This window comes from Lagopus muta, chromosome 21, assembly GCF_023343835.1.
Source record: "Lagopus muta isolate bLagMut1 chromosome 21, bLagMut1 primary, whole genome shotgun sequence".
NCBI classification, from domain to species: domain Eukaryota; kingdom Metazoa; phylum Chordata; class Aves; order Galliformes; family Phasianidae; genus Lagopus; species Lagopus muta.
Window position 1 is genome coordinate 2,189,518 of NC_064453.1, and position 16,347 is coordinate 2,205,864.

Here is a 16,347-nt window from a genome sequence, read left to right on the forward strand (position 1 = left end):
TTCCAGAGCTTCCAAATCTGATTCCTCCTGAAGGAACCAGCTGCTAGCAAGCAGAGTTTGGTGAAAAACCTCGGCAGAAAGAGCTGCGACGACCCCCATTGACTTCAGTGAGGTCTGACCCTTTCTGATGTCTAAATACAAATGAGTGAGAAGCTACATGGCACCCATGGCTGTAGCCCTTTTGGTGTGAGTCAGCTGCAGTGCAGCATGTGGCTGTTGTGCCCTGCTCTGTAGCTCAGTGACCTTAAGCTGTGTCCTTTCCCCTCTGCCCCCTGGCAGCTCGGTGCAGCCCGTTCTGCTTGCTGCTTTTGCTGGGCATTCTCAGACTTATCAGGAAAAAGAGCAATTTATGGTGGATGTTGCCCTCGTGGTTTGTTTGTCAAGTGCTTTGCGTGTTTATGGTGCCATAAAAAGGCACAGCCACAATTAAACACAACATACTTTGTATTTAGAACTTTTCCAGTGGACAAACTGTGAGTCTGTTAAACCTTGGCCTCCATTTCCTTCATGTTCAGTAGCTGCTGTGCTGCAGGCAGGGAGCAGATGGGCTGTGCTGGCTGTAAGGAGTGTGTGCATCAGGTGTAAGTATCAGCCATGGCTTTCTGCAGTAACATTACAAGCTACGTGCAAGGGATTTTTTATCCCTCAAGCCCTTAGACACAAAAGGTGGTGATTGAGATGCAAAAGGTGGTGATTGCAAGCAAAGCTTCTTGCTCAGGGCTTTTATCTTCGTGTAGAAGGCAGTGACTGATATGTGAGTACCATGCCCTTTTCTTGAGCTCTTCTACATCTCTTGCAACAGCATTTTTGTCTCATTCGAGGAAATGGGGCTGACTCATGGGTCTTTTGGGTTCTTGCAAGGAAGCTGAACTGCTTACTGTTCAGTAATCTTTGTTACTGAGTTTTCCAAGTATAAAGGGAGACGATGTTCCTGGCACGTATCAAAATGAACTTAATGATTTTAAAGCGTGACTTACAAAGCCTTTCGATGGAGAAATTAGAGCAGCGTAATACTAACAGATGGAACTGAAAGCCTTTGTATACAGCTGGGTGGATAAACGTGTGCGGGGAAAGCATTGCCTGAGCACTGAGGGTTTATAGCACAGGAGGAGCTTTCCCATAACGCAGAATCAATAGTCAGATCGTGCCGCTGCGGGCTGTAAAGGCACCTATGGCAGCAAGCTGGGCTGGCCGGAGCTGGAGGTTGAGGTGGTGCCGGTTAGAAGTGCTTCTGTTCTGCCTTTCCCTCCGTGCTGGAGCAGAGATTTCACCGTTGTCCATCCTCGTGCAAACCTCCGTCCTGGGGCGGGGAGCGAAGGGGATCCCGGTGCCGCCGGGCGGGGCGGAGGGGGGTGGAGGGGGGGGGCGGATCCGGGGCTCGGTGCCGGCTGTGCGCCGTGCAGGTTTAAGAACCGCGTGGGGCTGCGGTGGGAACAGAGCGAGCCGAGCCGAGCAGCATGGCCCAGCCGCGCTGCCGCTCCGTGCTCATCACCGGCTGCAGCCGCGGCATCGGGCTGGGGTTGGTGAAGGGGCTCGCTGCCTCCGATCCCCCCCCGGAGGTCGTCTTCGCTACGTGCCGCTATCCCGATAAGGCGCAGGTAAGCGGGCTGGAGGGGGTAGGGGGGGATGCGGGATGGAGCCGGGGCTGTTGGGGGCTCCGGGAACGGAGGGACGATGAGTTGCTGCCGGCTGGGTGTCCGCTCCTGGGAGGGAGGAAGGCGGCAGAGCGGCTCGTCGGGCGCAGCTGGAGATGGGTGCTGCCCCAGGAGCCTTCGCACGGATATCCCTTACGGCTCCCCCGTGCCTTCTGCACTGTGCATTCGTTCTGTCTTTCCCCGTATTTCCCCGTTCCGTGCTGGACTTGCAACAAGTCCACAACCAACTTAAATACTGTTTTTAGGCAGGGATCAGTGCCTTCTGCCCGTTGCTGCTGCGTGTCGCTGGGGAATTCATTTACCTGCTTTTTTCTCTGCAATATAGCAGCGGCTTATTCACACCCCTCCTCCCCTCCTCTGTCCCCAGGCTGTTGTATGTAACCGCCAGACAACCCAACCTGCGGGGACAAGCTGATAGCAGGTTATCAGCCTGCTTCACCCCGTGCTGCTCCAGCCCGATCTTGGCAATCTGTGGTGAGCAGAACGCTGCCAGGGCGGCTCTGCACTCAAAGCATCATCCTCTGCCTTTCCCAGAAAAGATCCGGTGCTGCAGAGCTGGGAGAATCTGAGCTCTCAGCTCTGTGTCAGGACTCTGCTGTGCTGTAATCAGTGCCACGAGCTCTGCTTCCTTCCCTCACACTGGGACAGCGCTGCCCAGAGAGAAGGGATTCGCCTGGCACACAGAGTGAAGGAGACCTCGCATGGCTGCTGCTTTGCTGTGAGTTTAATTCCTTACAGTGCAAGCTGTGATCTCACTGCTCTGCTACCAGACAACACAGAGCAACTTTTATTGCTTTGCTACACAAAAGCTGGGGCAGGGGCTCCTGTTGTGCCAGGACAGCACAGGGCAGGAATGGCTGCAGCCTGGCTGCTCAGCTCTGCAGCAGCTCTGTCTTGCTTTGTAGGTGCTTGGGAAAGTGAAGGAAGTCATCTTCCTTCTGTTCCTCAGTGTCAGAGCAGGCAATGCAACACACACACTGAGGGTATGTTTCTGAATGGAACTGCTGTGACACAGTGTGGGTGCAGGTTACCTTCGTGCTGTGGGAGCTCCCAACCTGTACCTGTGGTTATGCTGTTTGCTGTGCCCTCCTTCAGGTCCCAGATGGATTTTCTACTGGTAATTGCACACTCGAAGGTTGACATTGCAGGGACCGTCAGTGATTGAAGCCTTCTTGTGCAGGTGCTTGCTCTGAAGCTGCTTTTGCTGAGAGGTTCACCTACTGGCCCTCATGTCCAGCAGTGGTTTCCCATTGTGATGGTCTTGAATCAGTTGTATGAAAAAGCAACGTGGTTCTTTGAGTAGGAAGAGCTTCCTAGGAAGCATTATGCAGACCTCGAGCAAAAAGCCTGGTAGACAAAGGACAAAACAGCCTTCCCATAGTGTGGTGCGTGGAAAAGGCTGGGCAACTGCTTGCTTGCAGCAGGAGAAACCTGGAAAGTTTCTGGCAGCTGTGCCTGCTGGAGGCAGGAAGCTGGAGCAGGGCTGCATTCCTGTAACCCTGAGTTGGGATCCAGCAGGCCACACGGCTGCATCCTTAATTTGGGTTGGTTTGTTTTATTTTTGGGGTTTTCCTGGAGCAGGAGTTGTCCTTGGGGGCTCAGGGTGGGTTTTTGTTCTTTGTCAAGACCTCTAAGCCATGTGCTGTGCTTTGGCAGCACATCAGTGGAGAGCTGCGCAGCCGGCTGAAAGCATATTTCTAACAGATGGGTTTGGAAACACCACAAGGAAGGGAAATCTTTACTGAAGGTATTGTAGTCTCCCTATTGCTATCTGTCTCATCTGCAATGCTAATGCTGGCACAAAGCCTCTGACCGCTGCTGGGGCAAGCAGTGATGTGTCTGAGCCATGCAGTGGGTACAGCTGCCCAGCTCTGAGCTTGCAGCCAGCTGGGTAATGCTGCTTGAGCGGGTATGGTTAAAAAAGATGGGTAGTTCTTATCCTTTTTCTCCCATATGAGGCTTTTGCCTTCACTCTGCTGCCAGATCTTGAAATCCTGAAATGGAAAAAGCAGAAACGAAAAGCAGCCTTTTAAAAATAATTGGCCAGATTTTAGAGGAAAAGTGATGAAGCGTGCTTAATGACTGGCCAATCCAGCACTCAAGGACGATACCCAGCAGCACATCCCCACTAGGGGAGTGAGCCAGAGGAGCCCTGAGCAGAGCGTGTGCTGTTCACAGCTGCATGCCAAGAGCATCCTCTAGGCAGCTCCCCAGGGACCCGACCTTGGATGAGGTGCTGGACAGGAGCCCGTCTGCTTGCTGCAGGGAGCAGCATCTCCTGTAGCCTGCTAACCCCGGGATAAGGCTGAACAGCTGCAAGCTTTTGCATGCGAGGCTGCTGGCAGCTGTAACAACTCCAGCTCTTGTGCTGCATACCTCCTAGGTGGCCTCCGCAGAACATTTGCCTAACAAATGGGCTAAGATCACAAGATAGCATGCAGCAGGCCTGCAGGCACATGGAGATAACCACTGCTCCTCCCTGAAAAGTCCCGTGCTGGGCTCCTCCAGCCCAGCTTTGCTTCTGATCTGCCCTTCCTTGAGCTGCTCTGGCACGGAGAGCGGAGGCAGCTACAAATCTCTTCCAAAACAACCCTCGTGTCCCATCTTTGCACTCCAGATGGACAAAACCAGCTGAGCAATCTCTGGAGCAGTCCTCCAGCAACAAATCTGCTGTATCAGGAAGAGGGTGTTCTCACAATCTTTCTAATTTTGGCTTACGGCAGCGGTTTGCACTTCCTACTGTGGATGTGGGGCAGTTGGCAGCAGCTTGGTGTGAATTCTTCCATAATCTGACAGCAAGTTGGCTGAGTGCTGTGATACTGGACAGCCCAGCTCAGGGATACGTGGGCAAATCTTGGAGTGCTTTGGCTTCGTCTGGAGTGCCAGCAGGGCAGTGGGAAGGGGCACTGAGTCCCTTTTGCCTGACACAGCTGCCTTAGGCTGCTCTATTGCTTCCAATCAGTCCAGCACAGCCAGGCTCCTTCCAAGACTTGTAACCAGAGTGAATAATGCTTTCATAAAGAAGGCAAAGTAAATCCTGCTAAATGACAGAAGCTACACAACACCCTGATTGGAGCCTAACAACCCGTGCACTGATGGATCTGTATCTGGAGTCTCAGCGCCAGAGGATCCTGTTTAAATGGGAGCAGGCTGACTCCTTGTTAATCGTAATTAAAATCAGCAAGCAGGAAACAACAGATGTTAATCGCAGCCTTAAGTTTTTCTTCTCTTGGAATCCCTGAGAGCTGATTCTCATGGGTAGCTGTTTGGGTACCAAACACTCCTAGAGCTGCTGCACTAAACATGTGGGGCTGGTGTTGAGTGCTTTGCTTGTTTGCTTCGTTAGCTTGTTTGTTTTAAATCAGCTTTTGCAGCACCATAACTAAATATAAGTGGCTTCATCTGTTGGGGCTGCCATGGGCTTGTCCTGGCCCTCCCCTTTAGGCACAGAAGGGAGAAGAATGTGTTTTCCTGTGCTTTTTGGGTTTCCCATCTAGGTTTTCCACTCCTGTTCTCATTGAGTGCAGCAGAGCTCTGTACTTCTTGCAGCCCAAAGCTGTCCAAGATAAAGTTACGCCCAGAAGCTTCTTTTGTGAACCTTAAGCCACTCGAGTGGGAGTCATTATTAAACACAGTAATTAACTAAATGGAAAAACTATTGAATTTTAACTCTGGTTTACATGCAGCCATTGCAGTGTTTATGCTCCAGGGAAGGAGAAATGCCACAGCCTTTGGAGTGCTGAACTGAAGATCTTGCTGGCTCTCTGTGGAAGCCTCTCACTGGTTCTCATTGCACAGAACACCTCTGGCCTTTTAGCAGAGGAGGTTTATCTGCTGCCTCACAGTTGTAGTTTGTTTCGGTCTGACAGGGAAGCAATCTGTCCATAAATAAATGAAAACATCGTGGAAGCCAGAGCGCTTCTGGAGCTGATCATAATTGGTGCTGTCAAACTGAAGTACAGCAGACAGTCCAAAGCCACATAATTATTGCAGACCTTGACATGGCAGAGCTATTCCTGTCCAGGGAAAGGAATGTCTGATGGTTTTGTGCTTCTGGCTTCTTCCCCTTCCAAGCCCCACAGCAGCTGTAGGTTGGCTGCAGTGGGAGAGGAAGTTTACTAAACAAACCTGGAGAGAATCTTGCAGAACATCAACTGAGATTAAAAAATGTGGTGTGTTACAACCTGATGAGAGGACATGGAGTCCCCAACCATCTCCAAGTGGCAGAGGAATACTCTTTCAAAAGCAGCTCCTTCCACCCCTGCTCCAGATGGGCTCCTGAAGAGGTGGATTTGCTTGAGCTGGGATGTTTGCCTGTGGCTGCTCAGCCCCTAAGCGTGGCTGGCAGCCTGCGCTCCATCCATTAACGTTTGTCCCCGCTTTCTGCATGGCACAGAAACCCAAGTGCTGCAGCTGGGGCTGTAAAATCCAGCATGCACACACCTTATCCAGGAGCAATATCAGCCCAGCACTGATTTCCTACAGGAACACTTCTTATTCCTCTCTTACTACTGAGCATTAGCAGGCAGATGGCTGAATTGTATCGCAGAGAGAACACCGTTCTCCTGGACAGTTGCTGTGTACGTAACCAGTTTCTTGTGTGCTCTACTTTCAGTTGCAAGAACTGAAGCTAACAAAAGTATTTGGTAACAGGATTTCGATGGGAAAACTGTTAGGATGCTTTTTCTGCAACCAGTAGTGCCAAATGGCTTTTCTGAGAGTTTCTGTTGCTCTGACCTGATGTCTGGTACCAGCTAAGCATCAGGAGAAGTGCTTAACAGCAGTGAGGAATTACCAGCTTGGCGTGCAGCCTGAGCACAATGGAGGCATCACCCAGAGCCACCTGAGCAAAGACCTTTGGTTAGACTGTAAATGCACCCTCTGTATTCATACGCTGAGAATTTACCATGCTGGTTTCTTGGCTAAGCAGGTGAAGAGCCCAGTTTCTTGGAGCAATCAGTCTTGCTCTCAAAGATGGAAGGCAAAGTAGTGCCACTGCTCTCAGTCCAGTTACAAAAGTGAACACCAATTCTGGAGGTGCAGGTCTCAAACTGCTTCATGTACAAAGAAGGTAATAGAAATATTTTCTTCTTCCTAGGAGCTGCAGCAGCTTAGCAAGCAATACAGCAATATCAAGCTCCTCCAGCTGGGTGAGTAAAGGGCTTAAATAGGAGCATGTTCAACTGAGTCAGGTGAGTGCATCTGAAGTCTCCTGCATGGTCAGTAGCCGTGCACGGCCTCCAGCAGCTGGAAAGATCCCTAACTTCATTTTAAGATACCAACAGGGAATATAATCTGTGCAAATCTTCTGTGCATGGTCTCCATCCTTGTTTGCTGCCTAACTGTCCCCATTCACAGCCGTGTTTTAACTTTGGTTTAGCCCGTGCTGTGTAGCGACAGCATTTGAACCACGTTGCTGCTCACTGCGGCTGTTCTTGGCTCCTCTGTGTAGATGTGGTCTGCGAAAACAGCATCAAGAAAGTAGTCAAGGAAGTGGAAGAAATTGTGGGAGACAAAGGTCTGAACTGCCTCATCAACAACGCTGGCATCAACGTGCTTGCCTCCTTGGAAGATGTCACAGCAGAGACGATGCTCACCATCTACGAAACCAACACAGTCGCCCAGCTGATGGTCACTAAGGTAAGAACTGGGAGAAGCATGCTTAATTGATGGCATTGCAGAGGCCCTGCCACTTGTGAGCTGGGCACGTAACCCAAGTGTTTATCGCCTTGGAGAGCAGCAATGGCTTTCCAACCAGTATCTTTGTCTTTATTTAAAACCAGTTGGTATGAGGTCACTTCAGTGGACAGCTTGGGCTGGGATGTGAGCAGACTGCTGCTTACATTTGGATGTTATGGAAAGGTTTTCTACGGTCAGCTTGTCTTGACAGCCATCACCATCCAGTGCTGATGGAATAGAGTTGTACTGCAGTTTTTCACAGAGCAGAATTCGAGATTACATCATGCCTTTAAATGGACCAAGAGCGAGGTGACCAAATTGAAACCAACTTTGTTTTTACAGGCTTTTCTACCCCTTCTGAGGAAGGCAGCTCAGCTGAGCACAGGAATGGGCTGCCATAGAGCTGCTATTATTAATATGTCCTCTCTTGCTGCCTCCATGCAACTCGTCCAGGCAAATGAGATGTTCCTCAAGGTCTACCCCTACAGGATAGCAAAGGTTTGGATGATTTCTGGGCTGTGCTCATTGGGTGAGAACAGGTCTGTGAGTTAAAGGCCACTCTGAGCTTAAGATGATCGCAGCGTTGGTTCTGTCACATCCAGAGTCTGAGTTTGAATGAGTTGTCAGGATTAGACATGCAGTTTCTTCTGCACCACCTGCTCATAAGCTGTTAACATGCTTGTTTTCCCTGATCAGAAGGAAAAAGCCCGAATGTTTGTGTTGTGATTGTTGCAGAAGAACGGAGTCCTTACGTCAAGATTATTTTTCACGAGTCCTTAGGAGTTTCAAATGTTATTTATCTTCCTTCATAACTTAGTTTCATCTTTGGGCAATAAGTTTACGAGGTGGAGCTTTCACAGTGCTTCCCTTAGCGGTATTTCTGAGAATGAAGGCCCCACAAAGCCTGGATAAGTTACCATCACGCTGCTATTGCTACTTGATTTGTCAGCAGGCATCTTGGAAAGGAATAGGCAGTTAGCTTGGCTTAAGGTCTTGCTGAAAGGTGGTTGTAAAAAGCAGCAAACTAATAGATGGTTTCCCCTTTTCTAGACTGCACTGAACATGATCACCAGATGTCTCGCTGCAGACTTGAAATCAGATGGAATTCTCTGCATTTCTCTGCATCCAGGCTGGGTTCAGACAGACATGGGCGGAAACATGGTTAGTGACACCTCGACATAAATAGGAAAGCATAACTCCCTTGTTCCCACCCTTGACCCTGCTGCAAGTACACTTCCATGCTCTGCATAGGCACACTATGCAACGTGAAAAAGGTCCCATTTGATCCTATTGACTCCTTGATTGTATTCCCAGTTATACTTAGAAATAACTCAACCTCTATTTGCTCTCCAGGCTCCTTTGCAGGTGCAAGAGGCCATCCCTGGTATTCTCTCTGTTCTGGATCGTCTTGGTGAAAAAGAAAACGGTTCCTTCCTGGACTGGCAAGGGGAAACTCTACCGTGGTAGATGTGCATAGTATAGTACAGAAACAGCATGTTGGTCACTATTCAACTTGCATCAACTACTGTCTCCGTCTTCAGGGTATTCTTAGATTCTCATAGAAATAGCCAGTCTGATATCCACCCCCTCTCCAGGTATATTCAGAAAGGTTTACTCTTCCTTGATATCACTACTGCTCTGCTCTAACACTTCTGACAAATACCACTGTGCTCTTAGTGATGGGTCACTCCCAGAACCAGTTAACACTGATTAAAAACTACAGGTTATATATGGGGCTGGTTTCACTTTGCTGATTTGGTTGTAGAAGCAGCCTGCCCTCAGACCTGCTCTGACAGCACGGGCTCTTAGAGCCTGCTATGGTGGGTGTGCTGGAGACACGTCTTGGTCCTCCAGTTTCCTCCAGACCTGACAAACTTTGTGGATTTGGTACTTCTGAGTGTCCTCAGGTTCACAGCTTTGCTTTTGTTCCCAGTGGGTGATTAGCATCCTGATCTTGGGGTGGGAACGTGGTTTTGTACATAGATTTCTGAAGCGTCTTCAATAAAGTCTCGTTTCAACAAATTGTGTAATGAGCTGCTTCAGTTTGTTCCTCTGAGTGCAGGTCTCTATTTTGCCACCACAGAGCCGTGCGCTCAGGCAGAAAGTCTAAACCTGAAGGAGACGGCAATGGCTGAACTGGTTTGAAATACCAAAAGCAGCCGGTGAAAAGATCTCGGTGTTCTGGCTGAGGGAAGGATAAAAAGCAAGGCGTTCTTTGAAGTGCTGGGCTGGCCTCGGCGCGGCTCCCCATGCCAGCTGATGAGACCTTTCATGCTGTGCCAAGACGGCGGTTCTCGTACCCAGAAAGACAAAAGGTTGAAGCAGGAGAAGCAGGCGTGGCTGTTCCTGGACAGCAGCCACCCGCAGATGCATCTCAGGGTGCAGAGGGAGGGGTGCCCGGCAGCCTTTCCTTGCTGCTGCAGTAACCGGGACGTGTTTCCTTGCTGCGGATGTGCGAGCACGCCGTGTCTGACCTCTGTTTTGGGAGGTGCTGCCGCGCCCGGGCAGCTGAGCAAAGGGCTGCGCTTCCCTTCCCTGCTGGCTCTCCCTATGAGCGCACAAACAGCTCACTGACACAGGCTGCTGCTGTGGATCCGAGGAGGAATCTGGGCGCGAGCAGTGGAAAAAGAGAGGCTGAAGGAAGAATGGGGTCTGTGTGCAACAGCCTGCGTTCAGAGGCATTACAAATGTTTTTCATGGGCGCTTTGCAGCACGGCTCCCACGGCCGCCATTTCCCTGGGGCGCGCTCCGCACCACGGTTGTTCCGGAGGGCGCCGGTAGGGGGCGCTGTGCTGGCGGTCATCGGCAGGAGGCGCTGTGCTGGCGGGCACCGGAAGTTGGGGCGGAAGCGGGCGGCGATGGTGAGTGATGGCGGCCCGCCGGCCTGAGGAGAAGGCTTAGGGCTGGAGCTCGGGCCCCAGTTCGGGTATGGTGAGAACTGCGCCTCGGGAGCGGCCAGTCTCGCTGTTTGGGGGTTGCGGAGAGGCTTGGTCTCGGTACCGGCCCCTGGTGAGGTCGAGCAGCGGTGCGGTTCCCCACAGCAGCGTTCCTCGTTCCACTTTCTGCTGTGGTAATGATGCCGTAGTGCTGAGCTGGGCGGGAACGTGCGAGTGGGGCTTGGGATGGAGATGCCTACTTTTTAAATCTGAAATAACAAAAGCTGCATTGGTTATCTCTGAAACTCAGCTGCCTCAGTGTTTGTGGGCCTGTCACGTCCAGCAGAGTGGAACTGGTGAAACGGGAATTCTTGGAGGGTTGGGGTTACTTTTCAAAGTGCTTTTTCAAGTAGCAATAACAGGTTTGCCTCACTGCATAAATGTTTTTACTTTAACAGTAAATACCAGGTCTGGGGAACTGAATGAAGTGGGGAAAAAAATGTTACTATCACAGCTGACTTCCCGGCTGCTGAAGGCTTCACGAGTTGCAGGTGAGTGGGCTTCTGTTTGTCTTTTGGGGTAATTGGGCTCCCAGGAATTTCTTCTCCAGCCAGCAGTGTGGGTGGGGGAGCTGTTGGTTGTGCTATGTGAGTATCTGTGGCTGTGCTGTCAGTACTATGGAGCTGCAGAGGAGGTTTCTTAGCAGCAGAGAACAGTTCACAGCTATCCCAGATTAGCTGTACAGCTCACACAGTGAAATGCCATCAAATGTAATTTTAGCAGATGGGATTGTTGTAAAATGGTTGGGGTTAAAATAAAAGATAAGCCTTCTTTGCTTTTATGATGGGAATTTAATTGCTTGTATGCGGTTTCCTTTGTTGTTATGACTGAGTTTTTTTAGTGCTGCTTGAGCTGTTGTGAAGATATTTCTAGGGAATTCTGCCTCCTAAGTGCAATTCTTTTCTTCTCAAAGGGCACTTTCTGCCAAGGTCGGTGTCTTCCTTTCTTTGCTGTCATTCTCCATCTGTGAACTATTGCACGCAGCCACCTAATAAGAATGGAGCCCAGCCTCAGCGGTGGCACGTGCTGGAGCCTGAACTGGAAGAGATGTTGGTCCCCAGAAAGCTTTCCATCAGCCCCTTAGAAAGCTGGCTGACAGTCACATACTCCCTTCCTAAAGCAGAGGTCAATAGTACTCAGGAAGAAGTGGGCTCTGGGCCTCTCCAGAGGTATGTCTGTCCTCCATCTGATGAAGGAGCTGATGTGGAAGAAGGGGAAGGAACACCAACCAACACACTGCAGTGTAAGAATGTGTTGGAGATCCGCAGGCGGAAAATGAATCGACACAAATACAAAAAGCTGCTGAAGAGAAGGAAGTTTGTGAGAAGGAGGATAAAGGAAGGGCGCAAGAAGAAACGGCAGGTGAGCTCAGCTTAAAGGGAGCATCTTGATGTAGGTGCACACCCTTATTTAACTGCCCTTTGTTCAGGTGTTGGATTTTAGGTGGGATTAACGTAGGGAAAAATGGCAGCAGCTCGGAGAAATTCAGTCTAAGCCAATTCAGGATTTACTGGCTCAGTAGTGTTGGCTGACTTGATCTGTATTTTACCTCCTCAGAAGCTTACATTTCTGTGCTTGTAACCAGGTGTGTGTGACAGTTACCAGGTGTGAGTAACTCAATAAAGATGGGTGACTAGTGGGGAAGAACTTGTGTTTGTGTGGAAGATTAATTCACATACCTATGTTACATCAGGAAGATCAGTTTAATCTTAATTTCCTACCCATCTTGCTCGTATCCTCACATGCTTTTACAGAGCTGCTGTAGGAAGAGACCACAATATTGACTTTATTGTTGTTTTTATTTAGAACCCTTTTCTTCCTTTAATAGAAAGGATGCATGAAGATGTTGGCCTTCACTCAAGTTGTGGCTATTCTCATTCAGTGCTGCCTTTTGGCAGTCTGCTATGATATAGTTCAGATAATTCTTGGTTACTTTTCACCTTGCCTAGATGCCTCTTTAAATGGGATTCACTGTTCAGTTTCTGCACGCCTGTGGGAAGCTCTGTGATGAGAAATTCTCTTACAGTTTCACTCCCTATCCTCTCAGTTTTGCTATCACAGCATGTATGTAGATCCTCTTGGGGCACTTGGGCAGTGTCTGAATACTTGAGTGTTGCTTCTCAGGTGTTGCCATTCTCTCTCTTTCTTTTTCCTCTGTTTTAGGTAAAATTTGAGAAAGATTTGGAGCGCATCTGGAAAAGAGCTGGTTTGAAAAATCCTCCTGCAGGATGGCAAACACCCAAGATATTTCTGAAAAGTTCCAAGCATTAGAAATACTTGTAACGAGTTTTCACATGTAATTGTAATTAAAAGAAATATTTAAGTATGCAGGCTTCTCTTAACCTTTTTTCTGTGTGTGATAAGATTTGGAAGTCGCGTTCAGTCTCAGTGAGCTCTGGTGGGGTGGACTGGCTTCTGAGGAAGGAGAAAGTGAGCTCTCATGGGCTCTTGATCCTGCAGTGTACTGAAAAGCTAACCTGAAAATGTGTTTGCTTTTACTGCCTGGCTGCAGGAAGCTTGACTAAATCGAAACAGAAGAAAAAATGTTGTGTGAACTGAAGGTACAAGGTAGTTGAATTTCAGTGCTGGAAGGACAGGTGGCTCCAGGCATCATGTAGGAAGGCTTTCTGAGGCTGCCTGCTGCTGTCGCTAGATGGCAGTCAACTCAAAGCTTCTGAAACATGGCAGCGAATGCAGAAGTCGGCAGCTGGCTGGATCTGCATGTAGGTGTTGTAAGGAAAGGGGGGCACTGGTGTCACACGTGGTTAAAAATGGATTATTCTTGGTGGAGGACTACCGACTTGCTGAGAACTACATTGGAGTCCTGTGGAAACAGGTGGCTAGCAGGTTTAATAGATCCAAGCCATATGTTAACAGTAGGCAGTTTTTATCAGTTAACTCAAAAGGCATTTCTTTGTGCTTTAAATTTGCTGCAGATGCTTTTTATTGAGAGCAGCAGGACTGGGTGAGCACAGCTGGAGTAAGATGGCCTTCCTCACTCACTGCTGCTACCTTCTCTTATTTATTTTAATACTGGGATAGTAATTAGAAAAGAAAATTACTGAAATAGTAATAATTGCAAGTCAACTTTTGTGCTATGACAGTGATTATATTAGGAGACTGCTGTGGTAAATTTGCAAGTCTCCACTAAGCAAAGCAACTTATTAAATGCTGTGCTGTGTGAGTAGTTGTCCCGTCCTCCTAATGACAGTCTGTGACATGCAGTCATTACTTCTACATCTATTAGACATAATTAAGCAACCAGGTGTTGATGGGACTACTGTGTGATTTACAAAATGGTGACTTCTACCTGCATTCCCTTTTGCTGCAGTGTATCAAAGCACATCTTAGGATTTGTGCTTTCTTTATGTGGCAGATGCTGCAAAGGCCCCATCTTCATGGCATGAGTCAGGTAATGTGCAGCAGGATTGTATCAAGTTGCTTGAACTCTTTTGACCACAGGATGCAATTTCCAGCTCACTTCAGATGGAGGGAAGCTGAACCATGATGCTGTAGGGGGAGCACTAGAGCATACTATACTACTCACAGAGTTTTGTTGTGAGTTGCTGTTCTGCCCCAAAATTTGTGTGTGCCAGTGTATCTGCAGTTACCAAGTGTGTGCATACATGTGTGTGTGGCTGCAGTAGAAAAAAGGCTGAAATAGAAAGGTTTGGCTTTAAGGCTCCTCCATCTCCTTGTTATTCTGCTGCTCTGAGAGGAAGTGGTTGAAAGTAAGCAGGTGATTGCTCAGGGAATTCCTGCTGTGTGTTGCAGAGATTGGAGATATCCAGTGGGGATGGAGATGTCATGTTTGAGACTGCTTGACAGCTCTTTGGCTGGAAAGATCCTTCAAAATTGGAATATGAAACCAATTATGCTCACACCCCCTAAATCTTGGATTGTGTAGACTTGAGTACAGACAGCAAACTCAGTTAGCAGAGGAGAAAACCCAGTTTGGTAGTTTTGTCACAGAAATCAGTTTGTGCTGACATGAGCTGGCTCCAAAGCAACTGATTTCAGAAGGGCTGAAAGTTCTGAAACTGGTTTCTCCAAACCAAAGCATCACATTGAAGATGGAAGCAGTGATGTTTTCCCTTTTGGAAAGGTCAGGACCCAGTAACATGATGACTGCAGGCTTCCAATGAACGTGTGACAGAAATACCATCTCCTTGTAGTACAAGAAAATAATGATTGCTGGCAAACTTGAGATTTTAGTCGTCTCCATGACCTCAGTAGTGATGATTCTCACTAGGGTAGGAATTAGATGCATTCTGAGGCGTATGCTCTGGAAAAAAGTGCATTGCTCAGTTGTATCTGTATGAATTCCTGAAGTTTTTTAGTTGTTTCTGGATGTAGAAGGATTTTTGAATATGCCACGACTCTGTGAAGCTCAGGTTCTTTTTGTATCTGTATTGCAGGTGTTGTTTTTCTTTCTTCCGTTTGTAGTCTCAGGAGTGGCCTATGAGCAGGAGGAGCTGCTAGCCCAATGTTTCTGGGTACGTGGGGTACAAAACACCTTTCAGTGAGCGATTGGACTTTGCTCCTGCTGTTACCTAACCGACTGAGATGGCTTGGGAATTCCTGAGCAGAAACAAGGAACCTTTGCTCTGGTGAGCTAAAGCATTAAAGGGGCACTGTTACAACGTTACGCAGCGTGAATTGATGTATGTATTTTGGCCTCTTTAACTGACCCTGTTCTTTTTGAAGTACAAAGCCAGCTCTGCTCTGGTGGATGTCAACCCCAGTCCCTGTCTTCCAAAGGTAATATATTACCCTTGTCTACAGTCACTCAGAATCTGGCTGAAGTGATCTTACTGATCTTGCAGACAGCACCTGTGGATAACTGAAATCACATCTTTACATCATTCATGCTGTTCTGCTGCTGGCATTTCTGTTCAGACTGTGAAAACATCCTGGTTTGGGTTTGCTGGGGCTGAGTCTGGTCAGTTACTCTCCAAAAATAACAGCATTCTGTGCTTTACCTGGAGCCTTTCACTCTGCAGAGCTCAAATGGTTCTGAAGAATAGTTTTGCTGTCTCTGCTGGTGTAGGAAAAGAAGAATTCAATAACTGTAGCTCTTGCAGACATCTGAGCTAGTTTTAAGCAGTGTGCTGGCTTAACTGTGGAGGCATCTATTCTTGCTTGCCTTTCCCTGTAAGACGGGGGAACAGAACTGAAACAAGGAGTTCTGTGAGTCATAGAACTTAAGAACATCTGATATTCCACTTCTTTCAATTCCCTGAAATAAGATTGAGTTCTGTAGTCGTGATCACTGCGTGGTCACCAATGCACAGAGTCATAGAAGGTTGGAAAAGAACTCTATCATAATGAAGTCCAAATGTAAATCCATCCCCACCGTGCCCCTCACTGCCAAAGCTGCCCTTTCTTGAACCCCTCCAGGGTCTGGGACTCCATCACTTCCCTGGACATCTTCATTGTGATGTGTTTCTAAATCCCACAAAACTGGTAAGAGCTATAAAACTGTAAGACTTCTTGACTGCTCTGAAATATAGCCAGAACAGGGGGTACAAAGTAACAGGGAGGAGGTTGAATGGACAATTGGGATCGTGTATCCATATGTGCCTTGTTTTCTTAGGAAATGTGTTAAAATTTTGCTTACAGTAAAAGCATAGCATTAAATACTGGTCAGAAATAACTGATTGTTGTTTTTACCCTTGTCCAATAAGCAGGACTTGGTGCAGGTCAGGGAGGTGCTGTGCTGAAGGAGTTTCATTGCCTTTGGTGTGTTTAGGTCTGGAGAAGAGTGGATGCTTTGGGAGCTTCTTGGCAGCTGCCAGCACTGTGCCACAGCTGCTGCAAGTGATTGGTTCAGGCAAGGATGTTGGGTGCCACATAAGGAGTTAGCATATCAGCTAAAACAACTGATAGCTTGGAAATGGTCAGGTTTATTTGAAAAGAACTGACAGTTCATAGCAGGAAATGGTCAAATATGAAGATAAGCCGTGATGGAGGAACGGGCCAAACTAAAAGGTAGTAAAAGTGGTTAGAACAGTTAAAGTCAGCAGTGTAACCACGTGTGAATGGCACTGTGTTACTCACCAGCACTTTCCCCTGGG

At 48.3% G+C, this 16,347-nt stretch overlaps 2 protein-coding genes across 4 annotated transcripts; both read left to right on the top strand.

Moving 5' to 3' along the window:
* Nucleotides 1-1,372: 1,372 nt before the first annotated feature.
* Nucleotides 1,373-9,359, top strand: LOC125703235 (C-factor-like). The gene is made up of 6 exons (XM_048967413.1): nt 1,373-1,598; nt 6,754-6,805; nt 7,108-7,295; nt 7,677-7,832; nt 8,385-8,495; nt 8,688-9,359. The coding sequence occupies exons 1-6, from the start codon at nt 1,458-1,460 to the stop codon at nt 8,799-8,801; spliced, it is 762 nt and encodes a 253-aa protein (XP_048823370.1). The 5' UTR covers nt 1,373-1,457; the 3' UTR covers nt 8,802-9,359.
* A 798-nt stretch (nt 9,360-10,157) lies between these two features.
* On the top strand, nt 10,158-12,598 carry AURKAIP1 (aurora kinase A interacting protein 1). 3 transcript variants are annotated; one of them, XM_048967415.1, is made up of 4 exons: nt 10,158-10,195; nt 10,669-10,761; nt 11,184-11,632; nt 12,434-12,598. In XM_048967415.1, exons 2-4 carry the CDS (start codon nt 10,710-10,712, stop codon nt 12,539-12,541), a joined length of 609 nt encoding a protein of 202 aa, XP_048823372.1. In that variant the 5' UTR covers nt 10,158-10,195; nt 10,669-10,709; the 3' UTR covers nt 12,542-12,598. The 3 variants fall into 3 exon arrangements, with proteins under 3 accessions (XP_048823372.1, XP_048823371.1, XP_048823373.1); XM_048967414.1 differs by having other exon boundaries at nt 10,181-10,260; XM_048967416.1 differs by lacking the exon at nt 10,158-10,195 and adding an exon at nt 10,273-10,404.
* The last annotated feature ends 3,749 nt before the right edge of the window (nt 12,599-16,347 follow it).

Bases quoted from the DNA above. Each gene is read 5' to 3' on its own strand.
- LOC125703235 (XM_048967413.1), top strand. From the start codon at position 1,458: ATGGCCCAGCCGCGCTGCCGCTCCGTGCTCATCACCGGCTGCAGCCGC. The intron at 1,599-6,753 runs GTAAGCGGGCTG...TCTTCTTCCTAG, and splicing joins GCTATCCCGATAAGGCGCAG to GAGCTGCAGCAGCTTAGCAA. The intron at 7,296-7,676 runs GTAAGAACTGGG...TTGTTTTTACAG, and splicing joins CCCAGCTGATGGTCACTAAG to GCTTTTCTACCCCTTCTGAG.
- AURKAIP1 (XM_048967415.1), top strand. From the start codon at position 10,710: ATGTTACTATCACAGCTGACTTCCCGGCTGCTGAAGGCTTCACGAGTT. The intron at 10,762-11,183 runs GTGAGTGGGCTT...TTCTTCTCAAAG, and splicing joins GAAGGCTTCACGAGTTGCAG to GGCACTTTCTGCCAAGGTCG. The intron at 11,633-12,433 runs GTGAGCTCAGCT...CCTCTGTTTTAG, and splicing joins GGCGCAAGAAGAAACGGCAG to GTAAAATTTGAGAAAGATTT.